Genomic DNA, 19,833 nt, shown 5'->3' on the forward strand with positions numbered 1-19,833 from the left:
AATATCCAAACTTCAGAGCAACTGAGAATCATAATTTTCAACACAAACATTACACTTTAATGCAATTACAGATATACTGTAATCAAAGAATAGGAAACTGAATAGCATATACTTTGTAAGTTAAATTTTACTGTCTTCAGAGGCTTAGAAAAATGTAGGGACACCGGTAGAATCATATGTCACTCAAACAGTACTTAACATATCAGACCTGAAACAAAACACTCTGTGACCAAAACCCTCCGTAGCTGTTTATTCCAAAGATGTCATCCATGTAATTAATAATGTGTGGGCTTCCTTCTGCTGCTGTTATAACTTTCAACAACCAAAGAAGGCCTTCCATTATATTCTGGTACACTGAAGGTGGCATTTACTTCCATTCTCCATTACGGGCAGTGTATGGTTGTTGCCAAGATTTTGTGCAAATACATGCAACACAAACCAGCATCCTAGCTAAGCTCAACAATGCCCAGTTGCAGTCTGATCAGCACTTTGAATAGACCAGTCCAGCAAATCCACATACAAACGATAATGAATTGACCTTCGCTATTTGGACAGTACCATTATTTTCATGGCACAGGAAAGTATTTTGTTTCAAATTGTTACTATATTTGAGATGAATGCTCCTCTCCAAATTGTTCCCATTAACACCTGCATTCATTTGACCATTGACCAAAACTGGTGGTCTGAGCCCCAGACCATTGTAATGAATTTTTCTGTCAGGACCACACACTAATGTACTAAATACCTCCCCTCCCTCTCTGTTCTCCCCACCCCCAAAATGCACACACACAAAAAGAGCTATGTCACATCACTCCATACCATTACTGCAATTGTCAGTGTTGTCATATGATTATTAGGTGATTTTCCACATCCACCTAGGCAAATACTTGGCTGTTTCGCAAGTCCTGACTTGGATACATGATCTGCAAACTCTTTGAAAAATGATGTCACATTTGACCATGCAAATACACTAAATACACTCCTGGAAATTGAAATAAGAACACCGTGAATTCATTGTCCCAGGAAGGGGAAACTTTATTGACACATTCCTGGGGTCAGATACATCACATGATCACACTGACAGAACCACAGGCACATAGACAAAGGCAACAGAGCATGCACAATGTCGGCACTAGTACAGTGTATATCCACCTTTCGCAGCAATGCAGGCTGCTATTCTCCCATGGAGACGATCGTAGAGATGCTGGATGTAGTCCTGTGGAACGGCTTGCCATGCCATTTCCACCTGGCGCCTCAGTTGGACCAGCGTTCGTGCTGGACGTGCAGACCGCGTGAGACGACGCTTCATCCAGTCCCAAACATGCTCAATGGGGGACAGATCCGGAGATCTTGCTGGCCAGGGTAGTTGACTTACACCTTCTAGAGCACGTTGGGTGGCACGGGATACATGCGGACGTGCATTGTCCTGTTGGAACAGCAAGTTCCCTTGCCGGTCTAGGAATGGTAGAACGATGGGTTCGATGATGGTTTGGATGTACCGTGCACTATTCAGTGTCACCTCGACAATCACCAGTGGTGTACGGCCAGTGTAGGAGATCGCTCCCCACACCATGATGCCGGGTGTTGGCCCTGTGTGCCTCGGTCGTATGCAGTCCTGATTGTGGCGCTCACCTGCACGGCGCCAAACACGCATACGACCATCATTGGCACCAAGGCAGAAGCGACTCTCATCGCTGAAGACGACACGTCTCCATTCATCCCTCCATTCACGCCTGTCGCGACACCACTGGAGGCGGGCTGCACGATGTTGGGGCGTGAGCGGAAGACGGCCTAACGGTGTGCGGGACCGTAGCCCAGCTTCATGGAGACGGTTGCGAATGGTCCTCGCCGATACCCCAGGAGCAACAGTGTCCCTAATTTGCTGGGAAGTGGCGGTGCGGTCCCCTACGGCACTGCGTAGGATCCTACGGTCTTGGCGTGCATCCGTGCGTCGCTGCGGTCCGGTCCCAGGTCGACGGGCACGTGCACCTTCCGCCGACCACTGGCGACAACATCGATGTACTGTGGAGACCTCACGCCCCACGTGTTGAGCAATTCGGCGGTACGTCCACCCGGCCTCCCGCATGCCCACTATACGCCCTCGCTCAAAGTCCGTCAACTGCACATACGGTTCACGTCCACGCTGTCGCGGCATGCTACCAGTGTTAAAGACTGTGATGGAGCTCCGTATGCCACGGCAAACTGGCTGACACTGACGGCGGCGGTGCACAAATGCTGCGCAGCTAGCGCCATTCGACGGCCAACACCGCGGTTCCTGGTGTGTCCGCTGTGCCGTGCGTGTGATCATTACTTGTACAGCCCTCTCGCAGTGTCCGGAGCAAGTATGGTGGGTCTGACACACCGGTGTCAATGTGTTCTTTTTTCCATTTCCAGGAGTGTACGTAAGAAAGGGTACATGGAGTGTGGTGAGCCCGTAGTAGTAGTAGTAGTTGTAGTAGTAGTAGTAGTAATAATAATAATAATAATAATAATAATAATAATAATATCCTGTATATGGGCATAGTTGGTTCTCAGTGAAATTGGTATCAGTCCCAAACTGGCATTGGCTGTATAATGGGCACTGGAAAGGAAAGATTCATTCTTCAGATCAGTGGCTTTTAGGTAACAGAATTAGGAGGAAAACATAGTACTTTCACATTTCAGTTAATCATTCTGTTATTGATGTCTGAATGTGAGCTAGAATGGAAGTTCTCTGTTGCGGATGACAAGAACAACATAAAACTGATTTGGATAGCTTGCTGCAGAGTGAATTGGCCTTTGTCAGTTAATTTTCTGGACCAACCAGAATCATTATTATGCTACTGTGGCATTTTCTCTTTAAATATCATTGCTAATAATGAACCTTGACACTTAGGATTCATGTGAAATATCTGTCACAGACTGACGAATTTGGGTTTTCTACAGTTGTGTATAATTTCAGCGTAATCAAGTTTACCTGAAATATACTTGGGGACATAATCTTATTGTATTCAGAGGGTATCTGAGTAATTTTTAACATTGTAATCCACAATTTCTCACTCTTGTTTTGGTAGTTGAATAATAGGCACTCCTTTCGTAGCTCCTATAGGCTCAAAAAGAAAAACAGTCTAAAGGAATTAATTGAAATGAGAATGTAAAGAAAAACTGTTGCAAATTACTTGATGTCAAAGTGAAAAGTACTAAAAATAGTACCTTCTGACATGAGATGTTCTTAGGCAGGTTCAAGAGCAGATGTATGGAATATTACTGTAATTTTTGATGTTATGTGTTTCACAAACTTATTTCACAATAGTGAAAGTAATTCTCAAATTAGGGTGCTATGTAAATTTCCTTTTAGAAACAGAAAGGAGGTGTGTAATTAGTTGACGTTAATGTGTGTGCGCCAAGTATTTATTTTAGATTTTCTTTATTACATGTCTCAAGTACAACTTGCTTCCAATTTTAATATCATACTGAAGACACCCATTTCCTTTTCTCATCATTGTTAAATATGAAAGGTGCAAATTTTCTTTTGTTGCAATTTTAGAATCATTCTAAGGACAGACTTTTCCTCTTTTCATCATTGTTCAGTACAAAAGTTACAAATTTCCTTTCTTTGCTTCACAAAGAAAAACATGAGAAATACACTACTGGCCATTAAAATTGCTACACCATGAAGATGACATGCTACAGATGCGAAATTTAACCGACAGGAAGAAGATGCTGTGATATTCAAATAATTAGATTTTCAGAGCATTCACACAAAGTTGGCGCCTGTGGCGACACCTACAATGTGCTGACATGAGGAAAGTTTCCAGCTGATTTCTCATACACAAACAGCAGTTGACCGGCGTTGCCTGGTGAAACGGTGTTGTGATGCCTCGTGTAAGGAGGAGAAATGTGTACCATCACGTTTCTGACTTTGATAAAGGTCAGATTGTAGCCTATCGCAATTGTGGTTTATCGTATCGTGACACTGCTGCTTGCGTTGGTTGAGATCCAATGACTGCTAGCAGAATATGGTATCGGTGGGTTCAGGAGGGTAATACGGAGTGCCGTGATGGATCCCAATGGCCTCGTATCACTATCAGTCGAGATGACAGGCATCTTATCCGCATGGCTGTAACAGATCGTGCAGCCACGTCTCGATCCCTGAGTCAACAGATGGGGACGTTTGCAAGACAACAACCATCTGCACGAACAGTTCGACGACGTTTGCAGCAGCGTGGACTATCAGCTCAGAGACCATGGCTGCAGTTACCCTTGATGCTGCATCACAGACAGGAGCACCTGCGATGGTGCACTCAACGACGAACCTGGGTGCACGAACGGCAAAACGTCATTTTTTCAGATGAATCCAGGTTCTTTTTACAGCATCATGATGGCCGCATCCGTGTTTGGCGACTTCACGGTGAACGCACATTGGAAGCGTGTATTTGTCATCGTCATACTGGCATATCACCTGACGTGATGGTATGGGGTGCCATTGGTTACACATCTCAGTTACCTCTTGTTCGCATTGACGGCACTTAGACAGTGGACGCTACATTTTAGATGTGTTACGACCCGTGGCTCTACCCTTCATTCGATCCCTGCGAAACCCTACATTTCAGCAGGATAATGCACGACCGCATGTTGCAGGTCTTGTATGGGCCTTTCTGGATACAGAAAATGTTCGACTGCTGCCCTGGCCAGCACATTCTCCAGACCTCTCACCAATTGAAAACGCCTGGTCAGTGGTGGCCGAGCAACTGGCCCGTTACAATACGGCAGTCACTACACTTGATGAACTGTGGTATCATGTTGAAGCTGCATGGGCAGCTGTACCTCTACACGCCATCCAAGCTATGTTTGACTCAATGCCCAGGCGTATCAAGGCCGTTATTACGGCCAGAGGTGGTTGTTCTGGGTACTGATTTCTCAGGATCTATGCACCAAAATTGCGTGAAAATGTAATCACATGTCAGTTCTAGTGTAATATATTTGTCCAATGAATACCCGTTTATCATCTGCATTTGTTCTTGGTGTAGCAGTTTTAATGGCCAGTAAGCATATAACACAGAAAAGTGATAAAAGGAAGAGATACATTCATTACTGCTGCAGGTGTGCACATCGAAGTTAAATCATTCTACAAATTCGAGAAATCTTGTGTATAGTATCACTTTTCTTCTGTGTAATTCTGTGTACAATACACTGTTTACACTTGCACATCAGACATCACCAAAAGTATTTTATCCTGAAGTTGTTAACAAAGACACTACCTTTTTCTGTACAAATATATTTATTTCATAGACTGTATACTGAAAACAGACATTATTAAATGATAGATTTGAATGTGTGCATATTATAGCAGTTGTAGACACATTTTTATATTCCTTACGCACATATTCCAAGTTAATAAATAAATTCAAATAAGCACCATTACCCTTTAAATTATGACTTAATTTTGTCATTGCTTTGTACAAAGCTTTTATTCTGTCCACATTTATGTATTAGTTTCTGTACTTAGTGGCTCCTATAAAAATATTATTGTGTAGTTATTTTAAAAGTTGTAAGTTACTCTTAAAACATTTGAGTTTAATTTTAAAATACAGTCACTTTCCTGGTTAATTCCTTTACATTTGTTTGCTCATCAAATTCAAGTGAGTGCTCATCATACAATACAGCTCTCTCCTTACCCACAAACTCTTTAGAACGGAGGTGGCTGCTCCAGCATGCACACTATCAAATAGACCTGCATTCAGTCTAATATTACAATTTGAGTCCATGGTGATGATATAACTATTATTTCTAACAAAAATTCCATATGCATTAAAAAGAATCATGATTTTTAACATCCTTTATTTAGTTGTCACTGGTTATTTGACTTTACGTATGTATTGTAGTTACTAATAATTCTATGTTTTCCTGACACCCAAACCTTGTCTTTGTTATTCTATTGATGGTGTTCTTTCTCTTTGTTTCTTTCCCTTCTCATCAATTTCTTCAGACCGTTGCATGCAATTGGACAGCTATCGAGATGTAAGTACTACTAAATGACACCTTAAAAATAATATGACTTGTACTGCATGCTGCCCTTCTGCTAAAATATTTTGTAGTCATTAATTCATGCTATTTCACATAATTTTTGTTGGACAGTTTGTAGGTACAATAGTTTATTTCATTGTGTAATGCATCATGTAGTGTAATAAAGCTGTTACCATAATATTTTGATTTGCAAGTTACGTGGCATGGCACAGATGAAGATCGCATCACATCACCACTCTGTTGCTCTCATCACAGGAACCAATGCAGATTCTACACACGGTTTGTACGAAAACTATAAAATAGATTAAATCATAGGGGAACAAAAGTTATATCTTAGAACATCATATTATGCAAATATAATTTGGTAATAAAACATTTTTTTAATGATAAGACAATTGACTGTGTTCCTGTGCATAATATTCAGATAGATAGATAAATACACTTTTTTTCATTAGATCCGTAGTGAGAAGATCATGAAGGATGTAGAAATATGTAATACACATTGCCTTACAAAAGAAAACAAGAAGCACTCAGAAGCGAAGGAAGAAATAAAGTAAAACTTCATAGGCTACGAGAGTGTGTGATGTTATTTCAGTGATTGTTCTATTGAATCAGATTACAATGACTTTGGTGGTATGATCCCACTTACCAGTATGACTCTGCACCAGCTCTGGCCTGGATGCATGCACTGATTTGGGTAGGAAGGCTGTCACAGTACTGTTGTATTCCTTCCAGAGGCAAGCTGGCCCACAACTTTCGTTACTGGCTCTTGAAATTCTGGATACTGATACAGGACAGAGTTAAAGTCCAAATTGGCCTCACACATGTTCTATCGATGACAGATCTAAGGATATATTTGGCCATGGGAGTATGTCAACATCAGGCAGACAGTGCATAGAAACACCTGCCACATGCATTGTTCTGTTGAAAACTGGCCTCACCATACCTTTCCATGAGAGGTCCACAAGAGGACATATAAGGGGTATTCAGATGAAAACTGAACCCCCACCATGACACAACCATGAAATGGTTTCATTCAAAATTATTCACCACACACATTAAGACATTTATTCCACTGGAAGACGAGACAATTAATTCGTAGAATGTGGTTGGCCACAACCACATCCACTCTTGCACTTCCTTGTCCAACTGAAATAAATGTCCATGCATGTCTTCCTTCCAGTAACCAAGTATGTGAAAATCACAATGTGACATATGTGGGCTGTTCAAAGGATGTTGCTATGTTTCCCAACCAAATCACTGGAGCATAGCCTTCGTCTGATTGGTGGTGTGGGGGCAGGCATTATCATGTAACAGGATGATTCTGTCTGACAGCATTCCAGGACATTTTGACTTTAAGGTGCATCACAGTTTCTGCAAATGTCTTCATAGTGCTGTGCATTGATTGTGGTTCCACACTTGAGGAACTTAACAGACAGAGGGCCCCTTCAGTTGATGGAGTAGGTCATCACGACCTTACTGGAACTTGCATGAGTAACTCTGGAGTTCTTTGATGGGGGAGATGTGGGATGTTTTCACTGTTGGCTTTGCCATTTGCCCTCAGGTTGTCACACTGCTGTTGGACAGGATCATCCTGTTGCACAGTAACACCTGCCCCCACGCTGCCAATTGGATGAAGGTTAGGAAACATTACAATATCCTTTGTACAGCCTGAATTTTTCACTGCATGATTTTCACATCTTCGATGACCTGGAGAAAGACATGCATGGACATCGCTTTCAGACGGACAAGGAAATGAAAGAGTGGGTGTGGTTGTGGAGTTATCAGCAGTTGACCTTGTTCTGTGCATCTAGTCTCCCAGTGGGATAAATGTCTTAACACATGTGGTGATGACTTTTGCATGGAACCATTCCTCGCTAGTGTTGTGGAAGGTGTTCAGTTTTCATTTGACTGCCCCTCTTAGAATGTCCGTTATATACTGCTGTGACATCAGAGTTTCCTCAATCACCACCAGCTGTGACCTGAAGTCATACTCAATGGATCTTCACATCATGACACCAAAATAACTACTACTGTGCCTCCACAAAACATTGGAGGAATGGAACCTCTGCCCAGGTTGCTGCCATACTCACCAGCAACATTCATCTGGTGTAGTGCAGAACTGTGATTCATCAGTGAACACAATGAGATGTCATTCATCAGCAGTCCATGCAGTTTGGTCATGGTACCAGTCCAAATGCAGCTGTTTCTGTTGTGGAGTTATTAGCAGCCTATGCAAGAGACATTAATTCCCTAGACTGTCTGCTGTTAGTCTCCAACAAATGGTGTGGGATGACACATAATGTTGGAGGGAATCCCTTTCTTGTTCTTGGATAGCAGGCACAGATGAAAAAGGGTTACAATGTGCTTAGTGCACAATGCAACAATCACCCCGTGTAGTGGTTAAGGATGGTTGACCGGAACATTGATGACCAAGTGTATCTGCCCTCACATTCTGCCGGCCGGAGTGGCCGTGCGGTTCTAGGCGCTACAGTCTGGAGCTGAGCGACCGCTACGGTCGCAGGTTCAAATCCTGCCTCAGGCATGGATGTGTGTGATGTCCTTAGGTTAGTTAGGTTTAATTAGTTCTAAGTTCTAGGGGACTGTTGACCTCAGGCGTTAAGTCGCATAGTGCTCAGAGCCATTTGAACCAACCCTCACATTCCCATGCAGTATAGCATTGGGCCACTGTCACATCCAAATGCCCTATAGATCTGAATTTTGCACTATGGCCAAATGGAAACCCATAATGACGCCTCTTTTAAACTCTGTCACATTAGCTGTATCACATTAGTATGCAGCATCTCCATGTCCTTCACAGTAATCCCACAACATTTGATGCTGTTCACACACCTTATATGCCCTACCAGACCTGGTAATAATGCTAATACACTTTGGTGCCCATTCCACCTGTCACAGAGAATTTCATTTCTAATCACTTGTATTACCACCTTGGTGTGTAAATGCACAAAGTTACATTGACATCTTGTTATGTTCTCTGGGTGCTTTACTTTTTCTGTCAGGCAATGATACTTACATAAAAAGAGATGTACTGATGTTCCTTCCACATATTATAAGCGAAATGGTCGTCAGTGGTGTGAAAGAAGTCAAAACTCCAAAACATATTTTAATGAAACTTTAATACCAAACTTGACACACACATAAAACCGTATACATGGTGAACCAGAACTCCATCAACAAACTTTTAGAGGCTGTTTAGGGATATCTTTGAGTATTTTTGTGTTTGTGGCCCTTGATCTCCAGCAGCTAGTTGCAGAGTTATTGCATACTGATTGGTTTCTTGCCCCAGTTAGCTTTGATCTGTACTGCACAGAAAATAGTACACAACAGTACACATGTCAACAGTATGCACTGTGTGTGTGTGTGTGTACCTTATTTTCATTTGCTCACAGTACCTGCTGTTGACAATAGTAATGCCCTCTTTAACTTTTTGCCTTACCACAGCAACTGCAGCCTTATCACAGTACTGCCTCCGGGTTGTTGCAATACTCTGTGTTGTGTGTTGCTCATTTTGGTTATTGCATATTACATGCTTTGTCACCATTGTAAAGGTTTTCACAGAAACAAGGGTGATTGTGGTAATAAAACTGAATAAATCTTACTTGTATTATTACCATGTAATGAGCCACTGGAGGTCACAGGTCTCTTATACCAAAATACTCAGGGGGTACCCCAGAGCTACCTCTGAAAATTTGTCAGTGGAGTCTGTTTCAACTTGTATACATAAAAGTGCATATTGTAGTCACACATCATCAAACAGAAAGCAATTTACAGCACTCACTCACACAGACTGCATTATTAAATTGCAGACATGCAAAAGTTTGTTTGATAGGTGACACTGATTATCAAGCACATGTTTAATGGAACATTCCATGAACATTTTTTAAAAAGATGAACTTAACATAGAGAAATTATCATGGAAAATCATAAAAAGTTATCTGAGTGGGGGATATGGAAATTATTCCAGAGTTATCAAAAATAGAAGAACACAGCAAAGATCATCTGCAACTTCTTTTTTATTGGATGTTCCAGTACTTACTTCAGTAATATCTTCTGTGATGCAGTAGTTGTCAACACCGTATTCAATTGTGAAAAAAGAGAAACTAATCTTAAACCTTTATGCTGAACCATTGATGTCTCAGCAGATGACCAGCAATTCCTCTGTTTTCTTACTGTGACAGATCCAGTATGACCTGGAAACGTAGTTGAGATTAGGGACACTAACCATAAAGCTATGATCTCTGTACTTTAAATGTGGGAATTTCTCTCTCTTTCTCTTTTTTACTTGCAGACTTAGGTGTTGATGTATTTTGCACAGTTTCACTCCTCATAGTCCCAAAGGACAACTTTCTGGATGATGTAGGAGACATCAATTAAGTATGTATTCCACAAAAGCAAACAGTAAGAACATTTTGTTAAGTAGATAATCCAACATCTCACTTATGCTTATTCTGTGGCCTCTGAAGTTCTTACTCTTGTTTAGAGAAATGTTTCATCTGTAATGAGTTAAAATGAAAGTCACTTTCAGTGAAACTGATATGCACAGCTATGGCACGTACATTATAAAAGTAAATGCTGTAGGAAAGTTCTTGTAGAATGTAAATACTTTTGGATTAAATGCCCCTACATGGTCCTGATTGGACTAACAGTACCAATGCTGCCAAAAAATAGCATTCACACTGTTAGTGTAGTTGGCACCATGTAGGGGCATAGGTGTGTGTGTGTGTGTGTGTGTGTGTGTGTGTGTGTGTGTGTGTGTACACACTTTAGCACGTCAAAGGATAGTTCTATAAGTTAGAAAGTTTTCTTTCTTTAGTGTGTGCCTGTCGTCAACTCAGTGCTTCTGCTTTTTGGTGAATCATCTTTAATCCAAAAGTATTTACATTATAAAAGTAATCTTCATACAGACTGGCTCTCATTGCCTCAGATTCAGAATGAAGGTCTGTATTTTGAAGATGAAGCTTTTCTTTATAGTCTGAAGGAAGGAAACTTACAGTTTAACATCCCATCGACATCCAGGTCATTAGAGACGAAGCATAAGCTAAGAACGTCTCAAGGATGGAGGAGGAAATTGGCCATGCCCTTTCAAAGGAACCAACGTGGAGTGACAGGAAAATCATGGAAAACCTAAATGTGTATGGCCACAGATGTAAATTTGGACCATCATCCTGAATGCGAGTCCATTTTACTAGCAACTGCACCACCTCACTTGGTCTCAACTGTACGCTCATATACATAAGGCCAAAAATTACAACTTCACACAAATTAAAAATATCATTAAAAGACTCCCTCATTGATCAGCCCTGTGACTGTTCATTCTGTAGAAGTTAATTTAACTATCTAATAAAACTCCTATCTTCAAACAATGGAAAAACAATATTTGAGAAGGAAAGCTGCTACTCGCCATATAGCGGAGATGCTGAGTCACGATAGGCACAACAAAAAGATTCACACAATTATAGCTTTTGGCCATTAAGGCCTTTGTCAGTAATAGACACACATACACGCGCACGCGCGCGCACACACTCACACAAACGCAACTTCCACATACGTCTGCAGGGGTAAGTAGTGGAAAGGAGAGAAATAAAAAGAAATTAAAAGACTGGGTGTGGTGGTGAAATGATGGCTGTGTAGTGCTGGAATGGGAACAGGGAGGGGGCTGGATGGGTGAGGACGTGACTAACGAAGGTTGAGGCCAGGAGGGTTCCGAGAACGTAGGATGTATTGCACGGAAAGTTCCCACCTGTGCAATTCAGAAAAGCTGGTGTTGGAAGGAAAGATCCATATGGCACAGGCTGTGAAGCAGTCATTGAGATGAGGGATATCAGCATGTTCAGCAACAGGGTGGTCCACTTGTTTTCTGGCCACAGTTAGTCAGTGGCCATTCATGCAGACAGACAGCTTGTTTGTTGTCATGCCTACATAGAATGCAGCACAGTGGTTGCAGCTTAGCTTGTAAATCACATGACTGGTTTCACAGGTAGCCATGCCTTTGATGGGATAGGTGATGTTAGTGACCGGACTGGAGAATATGGTGGTAGGAGGATGTATGGGACAGGTCCTGCATCAAGGACTATTTACAGGGGTATGAGCCATGAGGTAAGGGATTGGGAGCAGGGGTTGTGTAAGGATGGACGAGTATATTGTGTGGGCTGTAACCAAGTAAATGAAACATTGGCAGTGAAAGATAATATTATGCAAAGAGAAACAGGTACTGGTGATGGTCTAATAAGCTAATACTAGTTACCATTCAGCACATAGCACAAAAATACAACATAATTTGTTTTCTTCTCACTTTTAATCATATGATTTCTCTACTAAGGGGTGAAGGAAGAATCCATAACCTGTACTTATAATATAATATAATATATTAAAATAAAATAAAAATAAAAATAAATAAATAAAAAATAATTAAAATAAAATAAAATAAATAAAATAAAAAAATATAATAAAAATAATATAATAACATAATCCAGGCACAAATTTTTGTACATCGCTGCTGTGTAGTAAATCTTTACCAGGTCAAGCAAAGTCAATTAATTAATTTCAGAGTGCTTCTGTTATCTGTCTTTAATTAATAGTGAGAGAGAAAAAGTATTTCTGCTGAAAAATTAATATATTTACATCTACTTTTATCAAGCACTAGATGTGCCAGTCTAAGAGCAAGTGCATCTAAAATTGATGGCGTTCTGAATGTTCAGCAGTAGCTAAAAGATGTGAGAGTATGGATACCATACAAAAAAAAAGAAAGGAAAACAACAGGGAAGTCAACCTTTGTGGGAAATTGAAGCTTAAAGCAGGATTATAGGGTGTTTCTGAAAGAGAATGCAAAAATGTAATGGGACATAGAAAATGCTCCATTGAACAATTTGAGGTATGGAGGTAGAGAAGCCAGCGTAAGGAGATACGGAAGTAAATGTGCCTACTGCTCTGTGTAGCATTAGTGTTTTCCAGCTCATTTACAACTAACATGCATATAAATTTACATGTACTGTACTGTTTATTTACATTACATTCCTTATTTCCTGTGAGGAAACAAGGAGGTGAACCTGATTACTAGGAAGTCATGATGCAGGTTTTGTTTATTTGTCTATCAGATTGCTCTGTTGTATCGTATTTACATTGTCACATGACAGAACATACTATGGATCAACAACAGGCCCATTTGATTACTCAGGGGTATTTAGAGATATACCATACAATACAATGGAGCAGTACTGTTACAGTTTTGCAGAACTCACAGACATGGACCTTGTGTATGCGGAAGTAAATTGCAATGCTCTCGCTATTGAAAGGCTGTACAGAAAACGATTTCCTAACAGGCATCATCTATCATGATGAGTGTTTATTATTCTCGATTGACAAATGTGGAAGTTTAGTTCATTGGAAAGAAGAAATGAGTGATCTGGCAACATGAGGACTATTTGCACACTCGATTTTGAAGAGTATGTGCTGGAATGTGTTTCAGTGTACCCCACTATAAGTACTCATCGTATTGCATGTGAAATGGGTGCTGCACATACTAGCATGTTGTGAGTATTCCATGAACAGCAATTACATACATATCACACACAATGATTCCATGCCATGCTTATGACTGACTTTACACCAAGGGTCACATTGTGTCAGTGGTTGCTCCAACAATGGATTGATCAGACAGATTTCCTCCAAATCATGCTGTTTATTCACAAGCCCTCATTTGATCATGATGGTATTTTGAACAGCAGGAATAGCCATGTGTGGGATGAGGACACCCTCAAGCTGTAGTAGAGTCACACCATCAAGTACATTTTGTTGTCAATTTCTGGGCCAGCATTGTAGGCAACAATCTCATTGGTCCATATCTTCTACCTGGTCATTTGAATGGCCACCAGTACTTGAGATTCATGCAAAGAGTTCTACCTGAGTTGTTGGAGAATGTACCCTTGACTGTTCGTGAGAGGATGTGGATACAACATGATGGTGCACTGCCTCAGTTCATTGGTGGATGTCCGCAACCATCCCAGTGCTGTATTTCCTGGTCACTGGATTGGAAGGAGAGATCCTATTCCATGGCCAGCAAGGTCACCTGACCTGAATCCCCATGATTATTTCCTATGGGGATATCTAAAATCGCTTGTGTATGAGACTGCAGTGGATATGGAGATGGAATTAGTTGCCAGAATTGTAGCTGCCTGGGATGTGATTTGAAACACAGCAAGGATATTTGTCAGGGTGCGTCAGAATCTTGTTTACTGATGTCATGCTTGCATTGAGGTTGATGGCCATCAGTTTCAGCACATTTTGTAATATTACAGTACAAATGGTCTGTTCACTGTGTCAGCGATGGTTTTGCAGTTACCTGTAACTAATGGGAATAAAAAAGTACACGGTAATGTGATTTTACTCTAATTATCTCCTTACTCTGGCTTCTCTGACCCCAGGTTCCCTACCTCAAATTGTCGAGTGGAGCATCATCTATCTCCTGTTAACACACAAACACGCTGTAGAACAAATATCAATATGTATAGAATAATTATCGTCAACAGTGTCTGTTCTTTCAGTCATGCATGCAAACAGCATAAATAAATTATTATTTCCACAACTTGAAATGTTAACCCATCATGTTTGCTGGTGGAATTGCAGTCATACCTGATCAGACATGACTTCATCCACCGTGAAACATTGCATTTGAATCCCTTTGTTCATATTGGCAACAACATGGTCCTTTTTCCCCAAATGACTTCAAATTTCATCTTGTTCACAACCAGCCATGCCTTTCCAGATTAATGGAGGCTTGCTTTCACAAATTTGGTTGTGGAGATTTCAACATTTGTCCAATTACTTTCACATGCATGGCTGTGAGAAGCAAGTTGTTTGTAGGTGTGTATGATTGTGTATAGGTTTTTCTAGTCACAGCATTAAAATTTCTATAAGAATGTATTCTGACTGTGACCAGGGATTGAGCATTGCCTTAGCAGAAACTGAGATAAGTTTCAAGATTATAAATATTGCAAAGCTTGTTTTGGTGGCTGATTAATTTTATTAAGTTACACACGTTGTCACAGTCCACCTGTATACTAAGTGAGGTGTTGAAGTGTTGTGACATTTGGCTCATATTCAGGAGTATAGCACTGAAATGCTCACCAAGACGTTCTGATTCGTATTTTGTGGTGCCCAGCCTGAGTTTGTATGAGTACCTTGTTCCCAATGATGTCAATGTTGATGGATCATTAAAGCCTAATCTTCCTCATTTTTAAGTTTCCTGTTTGGAAACTCATCTTGTCATGTAAAATAATTGCTCAGTTATTTTACTAGTAACTTTTATTGTGCTCCCATAGGCTAAAACAAAAAACAAGGGTAAATAAATACCAAAACTGTCACTATGCTCTCTGCAGCAAAGTAATTTTTAAAGTCAGCAATGGATTTGCTTGCTTACTGTAGTGAAGGAAATTAGTGATGCCTCCACCATCCTTCCTCCTTTTTTCAAAACCAGATGCTCCCGTGCGTGGGGGAACTTATATTTGATTTGCCTGACAGTTCTCATGAACACAGCTGGCGAAGGAAAAGATTACTCCTTTTCAATTTTGAAATTGTGACTCTTTGTGATACAGAGCACAGTAAAACAATGTGTGGGTGCACTGTGTCATCCCTGAGCCACACGTGGCACATTTTTTAGGACTCTGTGAACAAACTCTGGTCACCATATCTGACATGACTAGTAGGCTGAGAGTTCCTAATTCTGATGCTGAGTTATTCAAACTGCATGCATAGCTCAGGGACAACTGGTTGTGCAGGTGCTGGTAAGATTAATTCTCCAGAAACCCTCAGCTGCTCGTGGTCAACCAGTTGTGCGGGAGACCATTGTATATCCTCCCTCACTGTCATTCTTAATCCAAATGTTCAAAGGTGTGTGAATTTCTAAGGTAGCAAACTGCTGAGGTCATTGGTCCCTAGATTTACACACTACTTAAACTAACTTATGCTAAGAACAACACTCACACCCATGCCCAAGGGAGGACTCGAACTTCCGGCGGGAGTGGCCATGCAGTCAGTGACTTGATGCCTCTAACCACGCAGCCACTCTGTGCGGCTTGTTCTTAATCCGATTGGGACTAGGGAACAATGATGATGAGTTGCAGTTTTGAGCATGTGGTGAAACATTCTAGTGCTCTATTGCTGGCTGGACGGTAGCTTGTAGTGCGGAGGTGGTTGCAGCTATATGGTAGTAAAAATTCATTGAAATGCTGACTTTCAAATTGCCGTCTGCTATCTGTAGTCATGTCTCATGGAATGCCAAACCTGGAAAACCAAGGGTGCATTAGCACCCTCACAACTGATTCAGCAGATATTGTCCTGTATTGTGACAACTTCTGGCCACCTATTAAAATGATTGATGATCATTAACAAGTAACGTTGTCCTGCAGAGCATGGTAGCAGCCCTATGATGTCCATACGTATGTGCAAAAATCTTACCAATGATGCCAGAAAGTGAGCAGTAGGTGCAAAGACATGCCTGCCAATCTTATTAATGATGGCATGTCAGGCATGCACATGCCCATGTGTGAAGATCTTTTTGCACTCCAGTTCACATGATTTTGGTGGAGACTAATGTAGCTGTGGCTTGGACCCCAGGATGTAGTGTGACATTAGATTTTCTGGCTTAACACATTCCGCTATTATCTTCTTTGACTGAGGAAAGATGTTTGTGGGAGTTAAAAACATATTTCAGTAGTTATTAAGTAGTGGACTGCATACTGTGTACACTTTTTTTTTTTTTTACTTCTGTGCATATGTGAAGGGGAAAATGTGAGCACAGTGCATTAACAGGATGCAATGACAAGTGACTGGTTTTACTTGCAATGGAGAAGTTTGTTTACACTTTGCCATTGTGGCTTGAGGGTGCTGTGGACCTCAGATGAGAAGAGGTCTGGATGACAATGGTTTCACACCAGAGAAAAAGAAGCATGTTAAAATAATCACGGACTTAGTTAATGACTCACCAACTGTATATCATACGCTGGAGTATCATATAAAGACTAGCTACAAAAACATTGTAATAAGTGATCTATTCACTCAGTGTTATGAGAATAGTTGAATACAGAAGATTTCCTTAAATTGTGGTTACGTGACTTCATAATGAGTTCCTAGAGAGTAGTAGCTCTCTTACAGCCCTTGATCCTCTGTGTATGGAGATAAAGTTTAGTGGTCAAACTAGTGGCACTGCTTATCAAGACCACAGAAACAAGAAAATACATGAAAGCAACCATCGAGATTGAATAGGGTAACTTTTATTACAAACAGCATCAGGGTGGTAGTTCCATGCATGAAGTTGTTTTCAGCAGTTCTACCACGGGAACCCTCTATTTAAACACCTCAGAGATGTGCTAAGTTAAGCAGTGCATTGCTTCATGACAATATTGTTCTGGTATGTAGGGTTGCTGCTTCCTTTCCACTATGTCACACCAAATTCCATCTGGCGCATTCGGGACTGACACACATCTGAACTGCAACACTGTTCATTGTTCTTGTATTACAAAGCTAGCCCTGCCCAGTTATTGGAGTTTAAACTGGTGCAGTTCTGTGACAAGCAACCTGCAACCGCATTGTCCCTCCTGCTATGTGATGCCCATTAGTTGTGAACTCAACCTGCCTGCACTGATGTGGTGAACTGAGATCCTGAAAAATGGCTCCTAGCAGCACATGGTCCATAAAAATTGCAAAATGCCTCTCTTCATTGGATAAATGGAAATACTTTATCACTAAGTAAATAGCAAGCAACTCGTAGTCAATAACACTCCATTTTTGCTACTGTTGAGTCAGGTTCCTAAAGAAAAAAGACTGCAGCTGCCATTTTCCATCTAATTTTTGTTTGCAAAGCTGCACCTACTTTCGTATGGCTTACATCTATCATAACAAAGGGGCATTCAATCTTGATTGTCACTGCAGCGTTGCCTGTGATAGATATTTCTTTAGGTCATGGAAAGCTGCTTCAGCCTCTGGAGTCCACAGTACTTTATGATTTCCTGTAGCATTTTTGCTGGTGAGTAACGCTGTGAGTTGGTCTTGGATGGAAGCTAGTTTAAGCAAGTGATGTTACTAACAGTTCAGCATACCTAGGAACTGCTTAGACCCTCTTGGGCAGCAGTGACAGGTCTGCCATGGAGACCAAGTATCCCAGGAATTTAACCTAACATTCTCCCACAGCAGTCTTTGCTTCATTAATAATTTTGCCGTATTCTTGTAGGTGGCAGAAAATCTGTCATAGGTGTGTAACATGCTGTTCTGTTGAAGTAGAGAATACAATAATGTCATCCATATAGCAAAATGCAAATGGTAATTTTCCAAGAGATTTGTAATTGTAAAGCAATAAAAAACATTGTGGACATGGTCCGCAGCTCGTGGTCTTGCGGTAGTGTTCTCGCATCCCGTGCACGGGGTCCCGGGTTCAATTCCTGGTGGGATCAGGGATTTTTCCTGCCTCGAGATGACTGGGTGTTGTGTCGTCTTCAGGGGAAGCTTAACATTTCCATGCCGCATGTATCTTGTGTATTTTCATCTATCATTCTGTTTTGTGATGAATTAATAGTTGTGAATGGTGATCGTGTGTCAAGCGGTAAGTGCTGTTCCATCGTGATCCCAGCTTCTGGTGCTTGCATCAAAAAATCCCTTATTCGTGATGATACATTCACACTGTTTTACTTGCTTTTGTTTTTTCAGGACATCACTGTGGGAACTTGTCCTTTATATCTCATCACATAAAATAATTGCGTAGTTATTTCACTAATAACTTTTATTGTGCTAGCATAGGATAGAACAAAAATGAGAGTAGACAACTATCAACAACTTTCACTGTACTGACTGCAGCAAAGATATTTTTGCAACTAGTGATGAGTTTGTTCACTTATTGCAGCAAAGTGGATTAATAATGGTACTGCACCTATTTGATTAAGTTGAAAAATTATCTTGTTGTCAATATCAAAACTATCTTTGTAGGATCTAATTCAGTGGCATTTGCCTATTTGTAAAACAATATTGGTTATGAAAAATATTGACTGATTTTACACAATTTTCGAAACTTGTCACTACACTTGTATTATTACTTTTAACACAATTATACTTGTCAAAAATGAACATTGGAGACATTATATGAATTAGTGAACATTGGAGATAATTACCAAATTATAATAAAAGTTTCAAATATCTATTCAATTTTTGCTTCTAACTAATGACTTTAATCAGATGTATATCCAGTTTGCTGGAGATTGGATCCAATAACAGATCTTATAAATATTAAGCATATTTGTGAAGTTCTCTAAAAAGAACGCCTCCCGTGGGTTTCTATTAATTTGCTTGTGATCGTTACCAATTTTAAACGATTGGACAGGTGATAAATTGTTCAGTGGAAATGAACAGACCATAGATATATGTTTTACAGTGTAAGAATTTTGCAGACAGTCTGAATGAGGTACAGAGAGAAAACTGCCAAAAAGGTTACACAGACTGAACAGTGAAATGTAACAACCTGTAACTATTCCAACTGCTGTTGTTCTACTCCTGCTGAATAACTATTTTTTCCCCTTTATATTTTAGTTGTATCTGTCTGTCTTTTTGTATACACCATACATTAGAAATTGACAAGTTACTGTACGTACACAATATCTCATTATTATTTTATTCAGGTGATGGTTTTCAATCCACTGGTTACAATGATACAGTTTTGTTGAAAACCGTGTTCATTAAGAGTAACTGATAATTGAAATTATTACTGCATCGTGTATTGTTCAAAATAAGAAAGAGCTACTAAGTAGATTTGAGATTATTGAT

At 40.5% G+C, this 19,833-nt stretch overlaps 1 protein-coding gene across 1 annotated transcript in view; it reads left to right on the top strand.

Annotated features, from left to right (window-relative positions):
• The window catches only part of LOC124790110 (probable phospholipid-transporting ATPase IA), a 355,816-nt gene that overhangs the window by 325,326 nt on the left and 10,657 nt on the right, over positions 1-19,833 (top strand). The window contains exons 22-23 of the mRNA XM_047257683.1: positions 5,969-6,000; positions 6,201-6,285. Coding sequence (XP_047113639.1) covers positions 5,969-6,000; positions 6,201-6,285 — 117 coding nt within the window. The remainder of the gene's footprint in view (positions 1-5,968; positions 6,001-6,200; positions 6,286-19,833) is intronic.

The sequence above is a fragment of the Schistocerca piceifrons genome, chromosome 3 (assembly GCF_021461385.2).
Source record: "Schistocerca piceifrons isolate TAMUIC-IGC-003096 chromosome 3, iqSchPice1.1, whole genome shotgun sequence".
Classification (NCBI taxonomy): domain Eukaryota; kingdom Metazoa; phylum Arthropoda; class Insecta; order Orthoptera; family Acrididae; genus Schistocerca; species Schistocerca piceifrons.